Source organism: Dermatophagoides pteronyssinus, unplaced genomic scaffold (assembly GCF_027571235.1).
Source record: "Dermatophagoides pteronyssinus isolate colony J.1.1.1.1 unplaced genomic scaffold, Derpt_VIB-CSIC_2022.12 sq0001, whole genome shotgun sequence".
Classification (NCBI taxonomy): Eukaryota; Metazoa; Arthropoda; class Arachnida; order Sarcoptiformes; family Pyroglyphidae; genus Dermatophagoides; species Dermatophagoides pteronyssinus.
The window spans coordinates 2,956,669-2,981,446 of NW_027461525.1; the positions used below are offsets into that span (position 1 = coordinate 2,956,669).

General features: G+C 32.9%; 1 protein-coding gene and 1 long non-coding RNA gene across 2 annotated transcripts in view; both read left to right on the plus strand.

Annotated features, from left to right (window-relative positions):
- Positions 1 to 24,778, plus strand: part of stan (Protocadherin-like wing polarity protein stan) — a 32,410-nt gene that overhangs the window by 5,794 nt on the left and 1,838 nt on the right. Inside the window, exons 3-9 of the mRNA XM_027343343.2 lie at positions 798 to 1,255; positions 1,324 to 1,482; positions 1,545 to 1,719; positions 19,915 to 23,200; positions 23,259 to 23,631; positions 23,687 to 24,126; positions 24,180 to 24,246. Of these exons, the coding sequence (XP_027199144.2) occupies positions 798 to 1,255; positions 1,324 to 1,482; positions 1,545 to 1,719; positions 19,915 to 23,200; positions 23,259 to 23,631; positions 23,687 to 24,126; positions 24,180 to 24,246 (4,958 nt within the window). The remainder of the gene's footprint in view (positions 1 to 797; positions 1,256 to 1,323; positions 1,483 to 1,544; positions 1,720 to 19,914; positions 23,201 to 23,258; positions 23,632 to 23,686; positions 24,127 to 24,179; positions 24,247 to 24,778) is intronic.
- On the plus strand, positions 1,750 to 3,163 carry LOC142645328 (uncharacterized). The gene is made up of 2 exons (XR_012846494.1): positions 1,750 to 2,420; positions 2,475 to 3,163. It is a non-coding gene; the product is annotated as an uncharacterized LOC142645328 (long non-coding RNA).

A 24,778-nucleotide genomic window follows, 5' to 3' on the forward strand; every position in this document is an offset into this window, starting at 1 on the left:
TCTGATTCTATGATTAATATCCTGGTAGGCGCCTTTGTAATTTCATTGAAGCAATATCGAATTATCGATATCATAGATTCAAACCTATTATTATGTTCATAAGTTGGATAAAAAGACGTAGATAGTAAAATGTGATTATGTTAATTATCCATCAAAACATGATCCTCTTTACTTCTGAATCAATAATCAGTTCCCATGCTTTGATCACATAGTATTCGATTGATCTGAATTTAGCTAGGTAGAATGAAAGAAATTGGATATGTTGAGCATTATTTCGGACCATTCCAATGTTGACAAACGAATTTGATCAGCTTTGTTTTCAGGCTTTTGTGAGCAGGACATTGGATATTTTTCAAAATTTTTTTCTTGAATCATCTAATTTCTCGATGTCATTCTTTAAATCATAGAATGAGAATCTTTTTTTTGTCAAACTGTATTTGTCAAGCCGTTTCGTTACACTTTCAATTTAACAAGAGTAGATCGTGTGAGAGTGGCGGTAAAATAATGAACATAAGAAGATTTGTTTGAATGTATCGGAAACAAATAGATGAGATGTTGAAGAAATCCGATCAAAGATCTAAATCCGATTGACTAAACGATTCGTCGTTTTATGCCCACACGAATGTATGGATTGCTTCTATAACATCTGCATCCATTCGATTAGTTTTGAAAAAGGAAGGGTCAGTTAAACAACTGACTTGAATCAGAATAGATACAACATCGAAATTATTGTCATAATATTATAGTTGATCATTTGTTACTCTATTATTAACTTTGTTCTGAATTTTTCTTGAAAGATGTCAACGACCATGCACCATTATTACGTGATTTTGCCATCATATTCAACAACTATCGTGGACATTTTCCATTGGGGCAAGTGATTGGACGTGTACCAGCCTATGATGCCGATATTGGTGATAATCTCCGTCATCGATTTGTTGCCGGAAACAAAGCAAATCTTCTGTTGCTGAATGAAACAAGTGGTGAATTACGTTTATCACCATCGTTGAATACAAACGTTCCTACTCGTGCATTATTAGAAGTGGCCGTCACTGATGGTGTCAACGAAGCAATGGCTCGATGCTATTTGGCTGTTAATCTGGTCACTGAATCAATGCTTTTTCATAGTGTTACAGTTCGACTTAATCGCGTCACCCGTCATCAATTCCTTTCAAATCTTTATAATCGATTTTTAGAAGGATTGGCCACAGTTATTCCTTGTGCAAAAGAGAATATCATCATTTTTAACATACAGGTATTTATTAACAAGAACGAATTAATTAAACGAAGGATTTTTTGTTTATCACTGATTATTTTGAACAGGATGACACCGAATCGGAATCGATGCCTGTATTGAATGTTTCATTTTCTGCTCGTTTATCTGAATCGCTTCGCGATACAGAATCTTATTATTCTTCGCAATTTCTTCAAGAACGTGTCTACATTAGCCGTACATTGTTGACCGAATTGACTGGTTTAGAGGCATGTGTAAATTGTAAATTCAAGTTTGTCATCAACATTCATTTTTTTCCCTGTTCCCTTAGGTTTTACCATTCGATGATAATCTCTGTGTTCGTGAACCATGTCTCAACTTTGAAGAATGTTTATCCGTGCTCAAATTTGGCAATGCATCAGATTTTATTGGTACCGAAGCCATCCTCTTTCGTTCCATATCACCAGTGAATACATTTGCTTGTCGTTGTCCCACCGGATTTCAAGGTAGGTTTGCCTTTAGGGTTATTTCTTGGATCCAATATGTTGATCGTGTAAACAATGATGTCAAAATGCATACATGTATTTGGTTGTGTAAAACAGAAACAACGAAACAGATTTTAAATTGCGAATTTGTTGATTGGACACCAATACTATATTCTGTCCTTCTGGGACATTGTTGTCATGTTGGTTTGTAATAATCAACATACACATGAGTCAAATATTGTAACAAGAATATGTATTCTACATCAAAATTCTTGGTCTGATTGTTGATTCTAAGCTTACGTGGAACGCACATCTTGATTATATTAAATCAAAATCATTGAAAATTAACAACATAATAAGACGTAAATATAGTTCTAATTGGGGTCTTTCTTTTGATGTTCTCCGTACTATATACTTACAGGCCATTGAGCCAATGATTTTATATGCTTGCCCGATTTGGTGTGATGTTTTGAATTTCTCTACCAAAAGACAGAAACTTTTGAGCATTCAACGTGCTTTTATTATTGGTATGATTCGTGCTTTTCGAACTGTGTCTTTGGAAGCTTCTTTGGTTATTGCCAAATGTCCTCCAATTGATTTAAAACTACGATTCTATTCGAATATTTTCTCAATCAAGCATAATAATTCATTTTCTGATTATCAACTTCCTTTGGACTTTGCTGATACTATCCATCCAGCTAAAATCAATATTTCTATTGCTTGTAATGATTTTGATGATGTTTGTGACTTTGCCCATGATTATGTTATTTTTACAGATGGCTCCAAGATTGATGGACAAGTTGGTGCTTCTTTTGTTGTCTTCTCTGGTGCTAATGATTTTTCGCCACTTCTGGTCAAAAAATTTCGTTTGGCTAATGATTGCTCTGTCTTTCAATCCGAGTTATTTGCTATACTCCAAGCTATCTCTTGGATTGTTGAAAACAATGCATCTAATACAAGAATATTTTGTGATTCGAAATCGGCTCTTATGAGTATCCGAAACATTTATTCTACGAACAAGTTAGTTCAGAATATCTTTTCGAGAATTCATGGTCAACATATCTGCCTTAATTGGACTAAGTCTCATAATGGAAATTTTGGCAATGATCTTGCTGACTACTTTGCAAAATTGGCAGCTTTTTGGACTCTATCGTTTATAACAGTATTTCTTTATCGTCTGCCTATTATGGATTTAATACACAATTATTGTACGATTGGAATCTCGCTTGGCAATCTTCTATCAATGGCTCGTATACTAAGAAATTTTTTCCTACTATTCAACATCGATTGGATTCTTGTTTGATACCAGGTTTTATCATTACTCAATTTTTAACGAATCATGGAAAATTTAATCAATATCTTTCGCGTTTCCGTATTTCAAATTCTTCCGTTTGCAATTTTTGTTCTTGTCAAGTTCAATCATCACTGCACCTAATTAACAATTGTAATCGTTTTGCATATGAGAGATTTAATTTTTATAATTTGATAAATTCCGATGATTGTACATATTTTTGTAACTCTAATAATTTTGATCATTTTTTGAAATTTGTTTTTTCATTTATAGTAATCTTTGAATTTTGTTATTTTTATTTTTGTTTATTTTTTCCCCCCTATAATTTTATGGAATAGGGGTTTTTGTTTATTAAATTCAAATTCAAATTCAATTCAAATGTATTCTACTTCCAAATACAAATAAACACAGAACATTCCAAAAGTTTGAACATCTATTTCTTCGACTAAACTCATGTTTGCTCTTTCCTACTTTTTTTCCTAACCGACTGTGATGATGATTCTTCTATATGTGTGCAGTGTATGTGTCGATTGGTTTGGTCCAGCATCAAATATTATTATTTGGGCAATCTCTGATGTTTGTATTTGTATGTCATACACTAACAAAGTCTTTTTTTTCCGTTATTTGGACGATTCAATGAATCTTTTTTTTCTTGGTTTGTCCGTTTTTTTTTGCTTTGGTTCAATATTTTCCAACCAATTAGCAACATTTGCTGTTTTGATCTTTTTTGTATCTGTATGTGTGTATTGAGAATCTGTCATCAAAATTGTTTGTTTTCGATTGCAGAATGTTGTAGAATATAAAATGTTGTTGTCATTGAATCGAAAAAGGATAAATGAAAAGGAGGAGTGATTGTATTATTAATCAAGAACAATAACTGAAAAAAATACCCAATCAATAAGTTCATGTTTGGTGTGATGATAAACTATAGCCATTTGTTTATTATTAAACGACTTGCTGCCATCATTTTTAGATTTTAGTATACTTTTTCTGTATTTGTTTTTCTGTATGTGTTTGAAATGATTGCTGATGATGATCATGTCATAAACATCATCATCATCATCATTTCAATTTGTATTGCATTGATGTTATTATGACAGTGATGGCCATCATCATCATTGGCCATAATGGTCGTGAAATATAATCGATTCATGTGTAACATACAAATAAGAAATTGTAAATTTTTGTTTTGTTGTTTTATCATAAACGAAAAAACATTGAGACTAATGGTGTCTGATCCATCGAACGATATCGGACATTGCTTTATGTTTGTTGATGATTTTATTTTTTTCATACAATCCATTTCTTTGATTTCAAAAAAAATGAATCAAAATCCTAGAACGTGTGAAGAAAGTTTATGATGATGATCATCATTTGGTTTTTCAGTACATTTATAGTAGGTGATGATGATGATGATGCAGTTTGATAAAATATCAACAAAAAAAAAAAAAAAATACATTTTGGAAATGATCTTGGCCAATGTAGAATATATTTTTGTCTATTTGCTGATCGATACCATTTTCATATGTTTGTATGGCGAATTTTTTCCCCGTTCATATGACAAATGTCCTGATGATGATGATATCTGTTGTCTCCCTAATGATGATTGTCCACGATGATATATAGAGAAAATAAGATGTGCAAATGGACATTCGGTTCCATCTTCATTATTACATTTTGTCTTTTATCTTGATATAATCACAATTCATACACATACACACTATGCCCATAAAATAGGATGATATATTTTTCCTGGTTCTGGTTTAATTTGATATTTTTTTTAATGTAATGATTTATTTGAAAATTCCCGTTTTTTTCTGGTAAAACAAATTGTATGAAACTAGAAAAGTTGTATGAATCTACAGCGGTGAACTTTGGCATCTGCTCTTTTTCATCGATTCTTTGATAAATTTGTCTATGTGAAATCATGCCATGTGTGTGTTAAATTTCTTATTCCACATATCGATCAAATATTTTAGACTTGTTTTTTCCCATCATAATAATGATCATTGGTTCAATCAGTTATAATTATGAATACACTCATGGAATATTATTATTATGATTCAATTTTCGTTCAAAATGAATTAAGTTAGGCTTCACATAATGATATTTGTAACAATTCAATTTGGATTCTATTTCATCGACATTGAGAATCGATTACCGATCGATTCTTTGATTCACGTATGACATAAAACGGATAGTTTGCCCGAATCGGAAGTCTCATCTCGTTTGTTTGATTTTCTCATTATATACGGATATCTCTCATCCATTAAATTTCCTTTTGGATTCGAATCACGAAATTTTCAAATTTACCAGCACAAAAAAAACTTGTAGATTTTGCCCCTTATATTTTTTGTTCATTCACTCACTTACTCCTCAGGTTCGTTCAGATCCGGTTTTCGTTCGTGCGTGTGCGTTCGTGTGTTTGTGTTTATGCGTGAATTTTGGCTTTGATATCGTATTTCTGAGTGCTGTCAAGAAAAAGATAACAATCTTTTTTTCCTAACTAGACCCTAGGCTCTGGTTAGGGAGCCATTAACACGTATGACTGAAAATCATTCATTCATGTCTGACTTTTTAGGATCAAAAAAACAAACAAACAAACCCATCGATTATTAACCAGCATAATGATTTCGATGTAAAAGTAACAATGAATTTATTTACTCGTCCATGAATTTCGACTGTTCCGATTAGCCTTTAGCCATCGATCGACTACCAATATATAATCGATAAATTCACTATCTTTTGCCATTAAGTCCGTGATCATCAATTCAAGTTAATCGTCTATTAATTATAAATTCGTTCTCTTGCCTCATTATATAGATAGTTATGTTAAATTTTCCGATGATGACCTAATCGTGACAAACACATCCGATCATATCAACCAAGTTTTACTTTAACCAAAAAAAAAGTTTGTCAGGATGATGATAAAAAGTTGTGCTTTTTTTTCTCTCTCTCTCTTTAAGAATTCATCATAATTTTGTTTGTATTGTTTTACTCTTTTCTCATTTCTGTCTTTACAAGAATGTGAATAGGGTTTTGCGGTTGTCATAATAAATGTGTGTGTGTGTATGTGTGTTTTGGTATATTCATTCATGTCAGTCAGATGTCATTCGTAGCTGTCGCTTAAACAGGAACCAGAATCAAATAAAGCAAATCATTTGTCGATTGTGGCCATTATTGTTGTTTTTGAAGGCATATGTTGTTCGCGTCATGTTTGTTCGTTTGCTTATCAGTCAAACACAGACAGACACACTTATATGTGTCGCATAATCGACGTGTCCAAGATTCTGGTCACGTTCTTTAGCTGGTTATCTTTTTTTTTGGCTCGACTATCGTGGATATAATCTATAAAATTCTGATTCAGTTTATCTTGACCAAAATGAAAACAAAAACCATTTCAATCGATGGCTAACATTTTTGAGGATTTAAACAGCAGGAAAAAAATTTTACATGTTAGGCTATTCAATTATGACCACAACAAAAATTGTGAACACAAATGCAAATGTTTTTTTTGCATAATAATTTTTCATTTTGTCTACTTTTTGTAGAATTGAATGACTAATACACTTAGTAAACTGTATGCTTGGTGTTATTCATTCAAGAAAAAAGAAAAAAGTGATTCCGATTTATTTTTTCTGTATAAGATCTTAATCCAATCAGAATTGGTGGTCCACTTGAACACTCTCGAACCCGATTAGTGACCAATGTGTGACTGAAGTGAGCAAAAATACAATGTTAGGACATTGTACTTTTTCCCATAAGCTATTAAAATATTTTTAATGTACACATCATTTAGATTGTTATGTTTTTGTAGGTTTGTCAAGTGATGAACCGAAACGTTACGGAAACATGGACCTAATCATCGGACAAAGCCTGCAGCTACTTGAAACCCGTAATAATTGGTCTATTCTGTTGTTTCATCAATGTTCATTTTTGGTCATGTTTTCCCTTCACTGGTTGGCTGATTTCTATTTTTAAAAAAAGTTGCTTACGCTTCTAAACTTCTATTATTCACATTGATTATGTTTTTATTTGCTTCTTTTTTTGCTGGCTGATTTTTTTTGCAAGGAAAAAAAGTCAAAGCTGTCAAACCAAAGCGTGTTGTTTGTGATCATTAATATCCATTTGCATATCTATCTCATTTTCGATGTTTCATTGGATGTTTGTATTCTATCGTTTTTCATTAACGTATGATATGAGACAACATATTTGCGGAAACGTTACCCATTTGCATACAACTGAATATAATAATATTAAAAACTTTGATTTCAGTATTCGATAATAATCATGTTGGCCATGATTCAAGGTGTTGAGACTAAGTCAATGTAAACAAATGTCATTAAGAATCGAATGGAATAAAGATAGAGAAAAAAACCATAGCCATTGTCAGTCCATGAACAAACAGGAAAGATGGAGCAAACATAAACCAAATATCACAATCTATGATGCTATGCATCGATTGCATTCCATATGTATGTATGTTTGTGTGTGTATGTGATATTTGGGCGCGTTTTATGAGCCATGAAATTGGCAGCCATCAAATGTACATTAGGCCCCATTGATTGCTTGGTTTAGTTTTTTTTTATTAGTTGCTTCAAATTTATTTCAGCCTCAAACGAAACTTTGGGCCTTTTTGCTTTTTGTAATTTTTTTTCTTCTATTTCCTATCGGGATCCTTTCGAATCAATGACGGTGTCAAGAATCCCCAAATGAATGGTGATGTGTGTTTGTTTTGTTTTGTTTTGTTTTTTTTACATTCACAACCAAGAAACAGCTATAAGACGATTCAACAAAAGTATATTTGATGAAAATGTGAATCTAACAATGTGAAGCCATAAAGTAAGATTTAGATAGGGAAAAAAATATTTTTTTCCTATTCTATTCAATTTTAGCAACCATTGATTGGTAATTGATTTTTATTTTTATTATTTTTATTTTACCTTTTTTCATACAATCCGTTTTTTTTATTCGCATCATCATCATCATCATCACGGAATAGCATTGATTTGCCAATGATGATCATGGCAAACACATTTAGTACGCATTGATCTTAATCCTTCAATGGGTAAATCATTCACTGCACATTTTTTCTTCAAAGCTGCCTTTTGTCTTTTTTTGTGTTTGTGCGTGTGTTCTATTTGTGATTGGATCTTGATTTATATTCTTTCTTTTTTTATGTTCGGCTGGGCCGACTGTTATTTATTTGGTTCACTAAAGTAATAGTTCGTAGCATCTCTCCAAAATGATTTTGCTGGAAAAAAAAGATTTATTTTTTTTAATTCAGAGCCCGACGACGGCAAGGCTGCTATAATCCGATTGGTTGCCACTATAATTATCGTTTTTTTCTTTTGTTCTGTTGTATAACTTTGCAGTTTTTTTTCTTTTGAAAATGAATCAGTCATTCTATCTACTTTTTTTTCTCATTGTTTTCCGTTGTCTATTTTTTCTTTGATGTATGCATGTTTGTGTGCATGTATAGAAAGTAACACATAATGAAGATGCGGATTTTTAATTACTTTTACTGTAACAATATTCTATGTATCTTGTTTGTTTGTTTATTTGTTCGATTCTGTGGCTATACGAGCCTATTCAGCTTGATTAATTATCGGGCTAGCCTTTTTTTTCATTCATATGCGATAAATTCTATTTTGCCTTACACAATTCAATTGTTTATTTCTCAATTTTGCCTGATGGAATTTTGAGTTGTGTTTTTCTTTTCTTCTTTGTTTTGTTTTGGCTTATCCATTGTATTCGACTATTTCAATCCATAATTGACCGAAAATAATAATGCATATCTCAAGTCACGTGCACATTTGTAATCATCATTGTAAATGAAAGATATGTTAGCTAATTGATTTTTAACTTCAAACACTAAAATATGTAGCAGAATTGCTCAATAAATGTGTCATTGACATTTATCGTTGTTGCCGGTTTATCCTTGTGTTGATAGTATACATTATGACATTACTACTGAATCTTTAGCAATGTAACTTTTCACTTTGGCAATTTTGAAAATTAAATGAAAAAAAACTTCTTTTTTTTTGGTATTACGTTGATTGCTCAAATTTTGCGATGCAGAATTTCTTTTTCGTCCAGTTTCTCTATCATTGGCTGATTTGATCATTCTTTCGTTCAATTAAATTTCCATTTCAATTATGACATACAAATTGTGTCATTTTATTATTAATGTTTTTATCTTGAAAGTTGTCGTAATATTCATCTAGTTTTGATGATTCAAATGTATTTTTTTCATGTTGCTGACATTGATATTCTGAATCTGTGATTGAATTAAATGCACGCTTTAAAATAAGGCTTTCAGCATCAATCCATTTTGATTTGTCAGTGAACACTGGCTTCTTTCGATCATTTTCTCGATTATTATGAAACGAATGAAAAAAAATGAAAACATTTGATGTTGATAATGGTGATGAGATGCAAATTTAATCGTACTTTTTTTGGAAAGGAAATAAATGCTGGTTTGTTCATCATGCCGAATAAATTTGCCCTGATGTTTTTGGTATAGGTGTTTTCTGTTTGTTTGTTTGTTCAAGGCCTTGAGACATGTCACGTCTTTGTATGTTAGGTACATAGAATCTATTACCAAAGATTAATCTGCATCTAGATGATGTGAACCTTGTTTTATGGGCCAACGGAGAATATCATAGTTTCCTTTCCTCTCTTTTTTACACTCTCTTTTGTTTGCACTATGCATGTTGAAAAACTTGCTTATCATCAAGCTGTGTTTGTGTACACCAAATTCATGAAACTAAATGTTCCACAGAGCATAAAAAGTTTAATAAATTTTTCATTAAAATGCATCCATGTTTCTTTAGCTATGATCAAATGTTTAGCTAAAAACTTACAAATTTAAAACTTATTTCAGGTGTATATTATTCAAAACGTACAAACATACACACACACACAATTGCCCTGATTTTAGTAGAAGCTGAATTGAATTTCCTTTCATAAAATAATTGAAATCGAAAATTTTCTAGACACGCGTGCTACCGCACGTACAAATACATACACCTCAGAACGGATGTATAATGGCCTTTTTTATTTGCTTGGTTTTTTTATTGCCATAATTGTTGCAAGGTTATTGCTCTTTGAAAAAATTGGTTCATATTTTTTTTTTTAAATTGCGCCTTTGGTTTAAAGTTTCACGTTTTCGCGGTCGTTTCTTTTTTTTCATCTTTGACAAAAAAATTCTTTCAGGGTTATTTGTATATAATGATATCGAATCTATATTCGATTAATTTTTCTTTTTTTCTATGAGTAATCGTTATTTTCAAGTTAATAAATTTTTATTGGCTTTTGTATTCGTGTATTCTCACATTGCATTTGTTGGTACCCTCAATGATATATCCTGCCTGTTACAAGTCTATCAAAAATAATTCTTATCTCCAAGGATTGTGAAAGAAATCTTCTACTTTTTTTTGTTGTCATTTTCTCGTTGTATTCTTTTTTCTTCGTGGATTTGACAGATTCTTCTCTTTCATCATTGTTCCATTAATGACAAAAGCAAACTTCAAAAGAAAAGAAGCCTCGATAGCATCGAATCTATAGCAAATTTTCATTCAAATATGACCATTCTTTATTTGACACTTGGTTGCTTATTCTTGACATGTTGGCTTATTCAATTCATTCATTCAATTTTTTGTTGTCTTTCTGTCATCGTAAGAGATATCTCTGAATCATTGATCAGTACAATGATTATGATTATGAGCTACAAAATACGTGCTTGTATGAAAGTGACAATGACAAAATCAATGCATTGAATGTCTTGATCGTTTTTTTTGTACTTTTTTTCGTAAATGTTTATTCGCTCCATGTTTTGACCATTGTCTTCAATATAAATAAAAAATTTTATTGTCATCTATTGACTATCTCCACATTGAATACTCACATTGTTTGTAGGATTAAATTGGTACGAAATTTTCTGAATTCAGCAATGATAATCTCAAACATCTAACAGATGGGAAACAGTAAAAAAATATCCAATTCACTACTGCCCTTTTCAGTGAATCCAAATGATTTCAGTAAAATGACCATTATGCCCATCATGATTGAATTTTGTTTTTGCTCTAATTCAGTTTGATCATTCAACAGAAACAAGAATTGTGCATGATTATAATCATTCGATTCAATCGGTGTTGATGATGGCCATCGCGTAAAAATCTTAGACAAATCTCTCAGTCTATAGAACATCGATTGAAAGTCTTAGATAGTTTTAAATTTCGTCCATTCAAACATTTGTTTAATCTCTTCTAACGACTAACTACTAGACAACACACATACCATATATGTAATGAAATGACTGATATTATTAGAGAATGATAGAAGGGAAAATGTAGATAGCATTCTGATTCTGGAACATTCCATTCGAAATATTTAGAGATTGCTGCATGCAACTATGCCATCGGGTCGAATATTTGAATATAGCCATGACATTCGCAATTCTTTGCTCAACTACATTTGCAGAAAGATTATTGATTTACTAACCATTATTTCCGTTAATGGATATACCACCTATGTGTTTTATTTATGTCAAACAATATGTGATCCTCATACAACGTTTCTGGAATTCTATTCGAATCACGTTTCTGTTTCTGTTGTATAACCCTGCAGGGTCGAATGATATCGAGCAATCGAATTTGTTCATCTTAAATCTTGATTTCTATTCGAAAAAAATAATCTTTGCTTTTCTGATTTGATCTGTTTAGTATGTCAGTGCGAGCAAAGGGCACATAAATCAAACCAAGCATAGAAATGTCATTGCGATTCTATCGTGTTGAAACTGTTTTTCCATCTTTTAGAATCGAAATGAAAAATGAATTACGAAGAATTTAATGAAATGAATGCTTTTTCATTTTCAAACATAGCCATTGAATTTTTTAAAATTATTTTTGCACCGGAATTACAATCTTGGCCGGTTTTTTTGTTAACTCCGCATGTGCATGGCGCCATAATCCACATGATAACACGTTCATTGATCCATGTAAGCTTACCAGGTTCATTTTCTTATAAAAAAAAGATCTCGTGTTTAATAAATGATTGTTGTTGACTGTGAACCTCCGATGACTCAGTTTCCGGCCATTATATATTCGGCATATATGAATAAAATAATGCTCTTGTCGATGAGAATAATTCAAGTAGAAATGATATCATCATCGAAAGAATAAATTCATGAATGAATGAAACTTTTCATTAATATTGGCCCCCAACGAGTTGACTTGTTCGGGCAAATATCTGTATGAAAGCAGAGATATAAAAAAAAAGAGAATAAATGAAGTATTTATTTGTTTATTTGTTTGTTTGTTTGTTTGATATTCAAATCAAACCATCTTTTGGGCTCCATATACAAACTTCACGGATGGATTTCCTCAGGCGGATCAAATTCAATTTTCATTCGAATCCCATTTATTTTTTTCATTATTTCACTTTCATTCAAATGTTGCCAAAAATTCAAAGTTTTGACTTTGTTTAGGCATGAATCTTATTGGAAAAAAACGGCACAAAACAAAGAGTGATAGAGAGATGTCAAGGCTTCCAGAATTATAGGATGCAATAGTGAATTAATTATTGAACAAAAATCGATTCACCATTCATTGTTTTCTTCTTTCATTTGCATAACAATGAATTGTATGAAACACTTATCGATTTGAATTCACATTTCTTTATGGCCATACGGTTACAAATGGGAGCCCAATAATTTAAACAATTGATCGCTGTCGTTTGTGTGATTGTGATGATTTTTTTTTCTTCACAAACTCAAATTGACAAACTAAACTAATTGGCCTATTGTTTTCGAAAAAAAACCTTTGAAATAAAACATATAACATATGGCGCCAATAATAATAATTTTGTTCATTATACAATCGTTCGGTATCTCATTGTTTCAACAATCGAATCAATTTTGAAATTCTTCAAATGATCATAAGTCCATAGAATCAAGATGGATCGAATCGAATCCAATTTATGTGCATCACTGTATTTAGGCCTTAAGGCAATGTATTAGTTTGGTTCATATTATTTCTTCATCGATACATTACACTCGATTTCCTTTCCATTCATATTCCAACATATTTCACATTTCTCTAAATATATTGATGGCCTATTCCATTTCGATGTGTCAACCAACAGCAACTAAGCTAAAATTGTGACTTATTTTTTTTCATTTATCTTACGGCCATTCCCATAATATACTTTATTCATTCCGTTTGTTCATAATTGGGATACTATCATTCTAAATGATCCATTTTACATACAATGCAATAAGATCATCGATCAACGATCATTTTTTTCGACCTGGATTTTTAGCCACCCACGTTATTCTTTGGTTCGGACAGAAAAAAGTTTACACTTCGATAGTCGGCAACATTTTTCAGGCCAAAAAAAAACTTATGTATAAATATGTCTATCCATGTATGGTTTTAATATATTATGATGATGATGTTGTTGTTGTTGTCATAAAAAATATCTATTGCTGCATACATATCCGCTTAAAATATCCCAAATATTCAATATTATGATAGTTCGGGCGTTGTACGCTTTAAATGTCATTTATGGCATCTGTATAGTCAATGCTGATGTAAGTGTATTGAGGTTATTTGTGCAACAAAATAGTAATTCGACAAGCGACAAAATGATGGAAGATGATGGAATGGTTTGCATTCCTGCTTGCTTTGTCTTTTTTTTTATATAATCAAATGAGTTCTTGTGTTCTTATTTGTTACATTAATTTGGACATTATTCATTCCTCCTTTCGTTCAACACTAATATGAATGATTGATTCGTATTCACCAAACGCTTTATTTCCTATTCTCCGTACACATATCATGAAATTGCGAATATTTTTTTCAAATTAATATCTGTACATGTCAATAATCTATAGTATTCATTCCTAGCTAGATTTTTATAAACCTAATCACATTTAGATTAATTGATTACTTTATTTTCTCTCTTGGTTCTATTTTTGGTGTTATCTTCATCGAAATGTCAAAAGAAATTAAATTTATCACAAAAAAAATAATAATTTTGACCCTATCTGAATGATCTGATTTAGTTACGGTTGGTTGCTTTTATTCGTAATCATTCAATACACATAATGCCATACCGGTACCGCAGAATCTTCTGGAATTGAGAAGATACTTCATCACACACATCTATGAATTGGTTGTCAATTCGCCAACATTGATAACAACAATAGCAGCAGCGAATATTCTTGTTATTTGGCCCAAGCAATTTTTTTCAAAATATTTTTCATTTCAGCGTTGATTCTCATAGTAAAAAAAAAGAATAACAATGGTTGACGATGTCATTGTGTGTTGACACAGCAATCGTGTGTTGACAAGAGCTCTGTATGCTCTGTTATGTTATATAATAATAATGGGAAATATGTCTTTTGTAGCAATCATGATGATGATATTGTGAAATTCATTTGTCAAATATAATATAAATTCTCTCGGCTTATACACCACCCACATTCACAAATATTGACATTGAATGCATTGAATAAATGAATAAAATGAGTGGATACAATCCATAATTGATAATGACTACGATCGTGGATGCCATTATTCACCCCAATTGAACACACTATTGTTAGCTGAATTTTTTTTTCAAAATATTTTGATAGAAATCAGGCTCTCTAAAATTGTTATGATGAAGAGCATATGCGAATCATTTCAAAAGATTTATTAATTGGTTTTCCATTCATGACATCAAATTCTTTTCTCATTTTTTTTGTTTTGTAAAACACCTTTAGTGTGTGATGGCATCTTTTTTTTAGTTTTTTTTCTGGGAGCGATAATCTTTGATTTGATTTTTCGCTATTCGATAGATCTAATGATATCACGCGATTAGATCATTAAACTATGCTTGGAATGATATTGATTAATCATATTGACCCAAACTCATGATCACTGACCAGAACAAACACATTTGTTTCATACATTTTATTTATTATATATTAATCCATTATCGGTATTAATAATTGGCCAATATGATCATTCGAAAATCGATTTTGGATTGTTATTGATCATGAAGATGATTTTTTTAGAAAAATCTTCAGCAAATTTTTTTCTTTGAAAGTTACATTTATTCGAAGAGAAAAAAATTGAAAATCATCATAATGGTACAGAAATGTTGCTATTCATTATTTTTTTCTCGTATCTGCATCTGATATATTTTTCTGATGACGATAATGGTCTATTCAAAATGGATGGTCTTTTGTCAGCATTTGATTTGATTTCATTATCATCATTTAAAACTACTGAACCAAAAGACTAACCAGCAGCCAACCATTTCTGTTTTTGATGATGTGGTTTTTTTTCCAGAATCGATTGTCTAAGACACGTGTCATGTATCTCCCATATCTGTATCAATTTCTGATTTTGGTTAAAAAAGTTGCTATAATTTTTTTGATAAAATTCTGACAATAAATGTTATTCAACCTTGTTCGACTGTGTTGGATTGTTTTTTCGATGAATTTCCAGAAATGTCTAGAAATAGCCCTACATCTAAACATTTAGTTTTTTTCTATTTGTCAGTTTTTATTTGTGTGCATGTGTGAATTTGGTCATCTTAATTTTCGAATGAAAATGAAAAATTTGTTAATTAACTGTTTTTATCTGATAATCTAACAGCCATGGTTGTCCATTTAAATGAAACGAACCAAAATTAATTGAGATTAATTTTTGTCAGCCAGTGATGTGCTAAATACGATGATGAATGATGATGATCCGTATATGATTACAATCGGGAACATTATGATAAACCATTAAAAATTGAACGAATGTCATAATCAAATATTAATGTTCTTGCCAAACAGAATATGAATTTCGTTTTGGATCATTTGTGCTGGCCAACATTGACATTCATCCGGTCCCTGTTCAAGGAAATCCCAATTGCATTTTTGTTTGTCATATAAACATTTTGAAGCTGAATATTTTTCAAATATCCATTGATCATCATCACATCATCATCATCAACTTAATGTAGTAATCAAATGGAATCTGGATCAATGAACATAACAATAGTGTTATCATCATTTAATGAATGTATGCTTCGATTAATAGTTAATAACATTCATAGAATTTGTCGCCCATTTGGGTTATCGTTATCAGAAGTTTCATTCAAACAGAATTGACATTCCTAATCTATCGATAGAATTATTCGGTGTTTGCCTTGGTGAATGTTACATTTTCTCTATCTATGTTCTGTAAAAGAACCGATATGTTTTTTTTTGGCTGACATCATCAGTCGAATATATTGTATTATTATAATTGCATACAATGAAATACCATTGCTATTAATTAGTTGTTTCATGTGAAATCGAAGATGAAAATCATACTAATTAATTCACAAACAATACTGTATTCATATGTTCGTTTATTCATTATTATAACTATTTGTTTGAATGGTTTTTTTTATGTTTCCTGTTCATAGCAGGCGGATTGATCTTTTTTGATTATTGTTATTGGAGAAGGGTATCCAGGGCTTTATAACAATAGTCGGAACAAAAACTTTCGATTTAGTTTGTTTATAATTTACAATCGTTATCTATACGCGGCAAATTATGAAACGACAAATTGCATGTCTCATTTTTTTCAGTATTTCGTTACATTGAATAGATGATACAATTTTTTTCTTTTCAGAATTTTGGATGGATGTTATTAGGAAAAAATCAAGCATAAAAATGATGACATGTATAATAGTGCCAAATATGGTGTATGCTTTAGCGATTTTGGGCCGATTGGGACTGCATAGTATAAAAGCATGACAAACAAACAAAAAAAACAAAAATATACAAACATATAACGCGACAGGCCGAATCGAAATGATCGATGGCCATTCCAATGATTTTTGTAGATTTTTTTTCACAGGCCCAAATGTCGTCACCATCATACATTACTTACGGGCGACGTTGTTGTTGTTGATGTTTGATCCCATTAGATTCCATCATTGAATGAAAAAACATAACTGTCGTGTCGTATGTTCCTGTATTTTTCAAAAAAAAGTGAAACACAAATAGCTTAACAAATAATTCAACGAATTCATCCAGAATAAAAAAAAGAAACTCTATTTCCATCAAATTTTGCTGATGAATTCATAAACAATTCAAAGCTTACACGGTATTCTAAAATTTACAAGAAGAGGGAAGGCAGCTATAAAATTTGTTCATACATTTTGAAAATGTTAGCTACTAGGAATCGGAAATTCTTTTCCCATCTAATCATCCAGCCATGAAGCTAGTGAAACTATTATGGCAGCGAATAAAAATCATTGGAATTGGATTTAATTAAATTCAGTTCATATACTTATCAATCTATAGTGTGTTTGTTTCCAACAACAAAAAAAAAGTTGAAATTTTCGTTCATCAAAATGATTATCATTATCAGACTACAATTTGACGACGACGACAATTTTTAGATTCTTTCACTGATCATGTTGATTATGATGATGGCAAGGCAATGATTTTTGATGATAATGGACAGACAGAAAGTAGAGAAAAAAAAAGAAACTCCATATACATCCATCCATATATTTTCATTATATAAAGTTATACCCGACCGAGCGAATAAAAAAAAATCGATTCTATACTTCATGATGATTGGCTGTGCCGGGTATATGTTTGCATTGTATATGTGTGTGGTTTGCCAAGAACGAAAAAAAAATCGAAGCAGCAGCAGGCAAAGTTTTAATTTAAATCAAAAATTGAATTAAAATTTTCAATTCTTTTTTTCAAACAACTTTTGAATTCAATATAAAAGAGAAATTCAGTTCATTTTCTATTTCTTCTATCTGTTTTTTTTCTTCTTAATTTTGAGTTCTTTTTGTCAACATGAACATGAATGTATGAAATCCGGTTGCGATTTTAGCACGAGTCGATTGCAATCAATTTCCGGCCTTAGTTGCAATACCAACAATGTTTACTTTATCGAACATTTTTCAAAATTCTTATGCGAAAATTTAATTGGAACAAGGATGTATGTTTAGAGTTTCTGGCATTTGTCGCCTCAATTAATGTGAATCACTACGAATATTTTCACCGGATAATTAGACCGGGCTTTTTATTTAAAAAAATATGGAAATGGGTGATGACATCTTTAACACACACACACACACACAATACATTCGTTTCCGGAGTTCTGTCATTGAATCAATATTTGCTCATTTTATGTTCAGTTTCGAAAACTGATTGTTCAATGAGACTGGCAAATAATAACCAGGAATGCAAGCCGTGAACAAAACAATGTGATTAATTTGTTTCCAAATATGGCAGTTCATTTACCAGTCGTTCTTGATTCTATAATAGATATGGCAATGGACCGTCAAACATTGTCGATTCGATTCGACTACCCGACGAAAATGGTGCCCATTTTTTTCAAATGTTCATAATTGAATGCATGAGAAGAAATCGATCGACACGTTTGCAAAAAAAATACTCTATTTCTATTTCTTGTCCATTGTTTCAAAATCAATAAACTCGAGCAAGTAAACGAATTCTAGTTTATTTGGGTGATAATTCAACAAACGAATGGCCAGTTCAAATATTCTGGTTTGGTAAGCCGTCTGCAAAAATAGTGAGGAAAAAAATCAATGAGAAAATGAGAAACCGATTGTGTACTATAGTTCGAAATCATTTCATTATTTAATCGCGATAATCATTATTGCCTAAGAAATTGGTTTCCTTCGTGATAATTATTCCGGCTGATAGTTTGATGAAGGTTCAAATGTGTGTTGAGTGTACGTACAAAGCTTTAATTTGATCCATGGATTTTAATGCTAAAGTGAATATAAATGTGTAGCATTTGTTGATGATGACTCAAGATGGCTCATTCTATACATTTAAATTGAATTGTTCGATTGCTCGAATGCAAATCATTGAATTGTAAAGAAATTTTTCGTTCCTATAGAATCTCTTGTATATCACTGTACACTCATTCGGCTTGAACAAACAAACAAATGGATTCATATGACATGATTATGGCGTCGTTTCACAATTTTATTTTGTCGCTTGATTTCAATGATTTTTTTCTTTGCTAGATGACTACAACAGCCACAATCATAATAATAAAAAAAGCTAAGCCAAATGATGAACGAATATAGGCAACCAGCCAGGCAAATGAAGATTTATTCTCTTATTTTGTTGATAATGATAATGACTTGTTCTATCTTTTTCTTTATTTATCCTATTCTTTTTACTACTTAGGCCTAAAAGATAGGGCCTTTTTTTTTGTCAACCGGGAAAATGTCTCAATATTAGATATATCAGCATAGAAACAAAACAAAAACAAAACAAAAAAAAACATGAAATCAGCAACAACCATCATTTAAATGTTTACGACTTACATGTTATAGTGGGCGGTATTTTTTCGCGGTTGAAACAAATGCCTTTTAACTTGGATTCTGTTCGTTTTGTTTTTGGCTTGCACCAGCTATAACCATGATTTCAAGTGGAAATTTAAATTGCCTCAACTTTCTTTCTCGATGTTTTTCCTGTTACATGACCGTCATGATTATTCTGTTTTTTTCGTTCTTTTATTCGATACTCATGACTAACGTTAACATTCACCGCATCCAAAGCTATCATCATAATCATTTTGTTCGCCATGTCGACTTCTATAATAATGATGAACGCTTTGTCTAAGGTTTTGGCCCCTATTTCCACAACAATAACAAAAATCATAGAGGAAAAAGTTTTTTTTTCAATTTACCAACTTTTTTTTCGTCCATTCTATTGCACTTAATAAAATTTCGCAATAATGTATGTTCGAATTGGACATACGGATCGATACAATTTACACAACTCTGAACAGCATATCGATCCAATGAATAGTTTCTGGTGATGATCCAGTTAGCCATAGTGTTTTTAATGTTTATATCTCTAACTTTTTTCATTTTTTTTTCAAATATAGGAATGCAACACAAATATGAATGTGACATTGAAATCAATCTTTGCTTCTCCAATCCATGTCAAAATGGTGGTCAATGTGTACGAAAAGAAGGTGGTTATTACTGTGATTGTAATGATGGCTATGCAGGCAAAAATTGTGAAATTAATATCTGGACTGATATTTGTCGAACCAATTTATGTCGTGGTCGATCAAAATGTAATTCACCATTATCAAAGAATTTATTGGAACACGATACAAAATTACCACTTGACTCATACATAACTGGTAATTCATCCGCATCAACTATTGATATTCGAGCAATAACTACAGCTACCCAACAGCAAGGAATGTCTATTTGTACGGATTGTGTACAATCCGAATGGAGCACACCCTTCTGTGAGCTACGGTCACGTTCATTTGTAACCGGATCATATCTAACATTTTCGGCGCTAAAACAACGTTATCGATTAAATCTCAAACTTCGGTTTGCCACACGTCAGTCCAATGGCTTATTATTGTACAATGGTCGATATAATGAACTCCATGATTACATCGGATTGGAGCTCATCAATGGGCGAGTTTATTTTTCCTTCTCGTTAGGCGGTGTCAATCGAGCTCAGGTTTCCGTAGGCAATCGTCTGAATGATGGCCAATGGCATCACGTGCAAGTTAACTATGTAAATCGTACGGCTACATTGATATTAGATAACTGTGATGAAGCTTTGCTTAGTGCCGTTGATCGCTATGATTTGGGACCAGAATTTGCTTGTGCTAATCGTACCACTTTGATTCTTGAATCACGATGTTCCGATCGTATGCAAACCTGTTTCAGATTCCTTGATCTTACCGGACCGCTTCAGATTGGTGGACTTCCTCCATTGCCAACAGAATTCCAAGTGGAAAACACCGATTTTAATGGTTGTATATCGGATCTTCGTATCGATCATAATCTTGTCGATTTTGATGGCTACGTAGCAAATAATGGAACAATAGTTGGCTGTCCATCTAAAAAAAGCTTTTGTAACACCAATTCCTGCAATGGTCGAGGTCAATGTGAAGATGCTTGGAATGGCTACGTCTGTCGTTGTGAAAACGGTTATACTGGCCAAGATTGTTTGATATCGACTGATACTGTCAGACATTTCAAGGGCAATGGATTCTTGTCATTCACTCCTAATCTTCAGCCATTAGCTTACCCATGGATAGTTAGCTTTGATATGCGAACTTCTGCTCGTAATGCTATCATTGTTGCCATACAATTGGGCCAAAGCAGCATGGTACGATTCGAAATCATCGGCAGCAAATTGTCTTACGGTGTTGATGATCGACCTCCGATTGTAATTGAAGATATGGAAATTAACGACGGCAAATGGCATCACGTGGAAGCACGATGGATGGCAATCGGTATCACATTGAGTGTCGATTATGGTCAATACACTAAACGAACACGACTAGATGGAGCTGAAATATTGGGTCTTTACATAGCTAAAGTAACAGTTGGTGGTCATGATACACCGGATGAGATCACTGAAGCTTATACATATCGATCACAAGCCCCAGCATTCATTGGCTGCATTCAATCATTGGATGTGGGCAATTCGAAAGAGTCGTGGCTACGACCAACTTTGGAAGATAATGTATTCATAGGGTGTCCATCACCTTCTTCAAACGGCAACGATCAATGCAAATCTGATCCTTGTCCATCGAACAGCGATTGCATTGTCAAGGGTATAAGTGACCATGAATGTCGTTGTCATCTTGGTTTTGTTGGCAAACACTGCATGCCCATATGCGAATTGAATCCATGTGCATATGGCTCAACTTGTGTAACAGCTAACAACACCTATGGCTATCGTTGTCTTTGTGATCGTTTTCATTCGGGCTTCTATTGCGAAGATCGTCTACCCGAAACTTGTCCGGCTGATTGGTGGGGTTCACCTATTTGCGGCCCTTGCAATTGTGATGCTAGCAAAGGTTATGATGGTAATTGTAACAAGACGACTGGACAATGCTCCTGCCAAGCAAATCGTTTTCAACCGATCGGTTCTGATGTTTGTTTTGAATGTGATTGTTACACAACCGGTTCGTATACCAATCGATGTGATCGTCTAAATGGTCAATGTCAATGTCGGCCAGGTGTAATTGGACGTCGTTGCGACACATGTCCATCTCCATTTGCAGAAGTCACTAATCGTGGTTGTGAAGTCATTTATGATGCCTGTCCTCGTGCTTTTTCCGATGGAATATGGTGGGAACGAACACCATTCGGATCGAAATCAACTCGTCGTTGTCCGTCAGGCTCGACCGGTATGGCTCATCGTTTTTGTCGGCAAGGAGATGGTTGGCTGAAACCGGATCTTTTCGAATGCCTTTCAGATCCTTTCCTTGATCTACAAGAACAATGGAAAATTATTTCTGATTCTGATTCTCAGCAAAATGGCAGTATAGTCCTTATAAACACTCAGCATTCTATTCGACTGGTTAATGATCTGCGAACAGCCATCAATGTAACGGATTCATTCTATGGTGGTGATGTGCATCTGGTTTTTCATCTGGTTCGTCGTCTGATTCAGAATGAATTGTATCAAACAGGTCTAAATTTAACACATAAACAAGATCGTCACTTTCTTCGTAATTTATGCGAATCTACCAGTGCCATATTGGATCCTCGTTACTCTACCGTTTGGGAACGTATCGCTGACATCGATGTCGGTCCTGAACAACTTTTGAAGTTTTTTAATCAATATGCCGAAGTACTAATCAATAATCAACGCGATACATTCACTGAGCCATTTGAGATAGCCACTAAATGGCTAATATTTGGCTTGGATACTGTTGCCACCCACGAACTTTGGGATTTATCAAGCCTATTTCAGCGGCAAGAACATCTGTCGAAATCTCATGACCATCATAGCCATAAACCATCTTCGATCCGCGAATCGAATTCTACTCCTTCAATATATCTGGATTTTAGTTTACCTCCAGATCCGCTAATTACATCTAGTATTGATCGAGAAGATGACACTATTCCGCTGAGTCAATTAAATCCATCTGTTGTCGTACCCAAATACAACAACTATCCATTACGAAAACACAATATTGATGATATAACAAAAGCCATCATACCGTTAAAAATATTGAATATTCAATCATTTGATGAATTACGATCGTCTTTGCCATCATCATCAGCATCAGCATCGCCAGCTTCATTGTTCAGGCCTCAACAACAACAGAATGCTTTGGTTGGTTATACAATATTCACATCGATGGCTCAATTTTTACCCAGCAATACAGATTCGACTGTCAGGTAAACTATAATATGATTGCTTGTCTTCGTATTAATTATTCATGTTTATATTTCAAAGGCAACGTTTTTCGAATCCAATTAAAGCCAATACTCCGATAGTCACATTGACAATGAAACCAGCAAATATTTCAGCTCAGAAATTTTTAGCTAAATCGTTACATCCGAAAATTCGATTTCGCTTCCGTACGTTAGCACGAGAAGGTCGATCAAGTCCTCAATGTGTTTATTGGGCATTTCCAACATCTACATCGGTGGCCACATCAGGTGTTTCGAATCGTCGTTCATCAAGTCGAGGACGTTGGTCATCAAAAGGATGTGAGCTGAAAGGTTTTTATCCTCCTCAACGATTTCGAACATCTTATGATTACATCAATTGCTCATGTGATCGAGCATTTGGAATGGCTGTTCTTATGGACGTTTCTGGTGATGAGGTAAGTGTTCAATTTAATAGTATTCACTTTTCATATCATAAATATGTAAACACAGTTCTACTACGAGGAATCCATATCGCAAATAGCCACATCGTATACGTTGACTATAACTTCGTTAATTTTGCTGGCATTGACATTAATCATTCTGTCGGTGGTCCGAGGACTTGATACGAATTCGAATTCCATACACAAAAACATTGTACTTTGTTTGTTTATGACCGAATTGATGTTCTTATTGGCCGTACGTAATCGCACCTCATTGGTCCAGATGGAATCCTCATGCAAATTAGTCGCCATATTTCTACACTATTCATTTCAATGTCTTTTTACATGGATGCTCATCGAAAGCATACATCTGTATCGTATGTTGACTGAAATTCGTGACATCAATCGTGGCCCTATGCGTTTCTATTATTTTGTTGGTTATGGTGTTGCAGCTATTATTGTCGCCTTATCAGTGGGTGTTCGCGCCGACCAATATGGCAATCATCTTTTGTAAGTCCAGTAACTTTCCGAGAATTCAAATAATGATTGATTTTTACTTACAGCTGCTTCATATCGATCTATGAAGGTGTCATATGGGGCCTCGTTACTCCATTATGTTTAATCATAATTGTAAGTCATCACAGACTTTTTACTATCATATTACACATTTTGTTTCATTTTCCTCATGATAAACTTCAGAATGAAAATAATCCAAGCAACATCGCGACCTTTTCTTTTTGTTAAATTTAATCCCACATTTAATATGCATTCATCTCATTTCATTTCCTTTTCCTTTGCTTAGTAAACCCACTTGAAATACTTTTCTTTGCAATGTCATTAGGCAATGCCTTTCAAAAAAAAGTCAAAAATTTGATAACAAGAAGTCTTAAGTATGTGACCACATGGCGCGTTCCAATAAGGCTCCTGGTTTTATATAATGATCGCCCATTTCGAATACACATTCAAGCCCAAAGTGTCATCACATATGATTATCATCTCAACCGTTAGCTTTCGCACAGCAGTCTCCCTTAATGAACTTCCATAATATCTTTTTATAGTGAAACAAGCTGGTAAAAGATAATTAGATTAGTTCCTATTATTCTTTGCGCCACTTGCCACATCTTAATCACCATCATCATCTTGATCAAGTTTAATTTCTAAT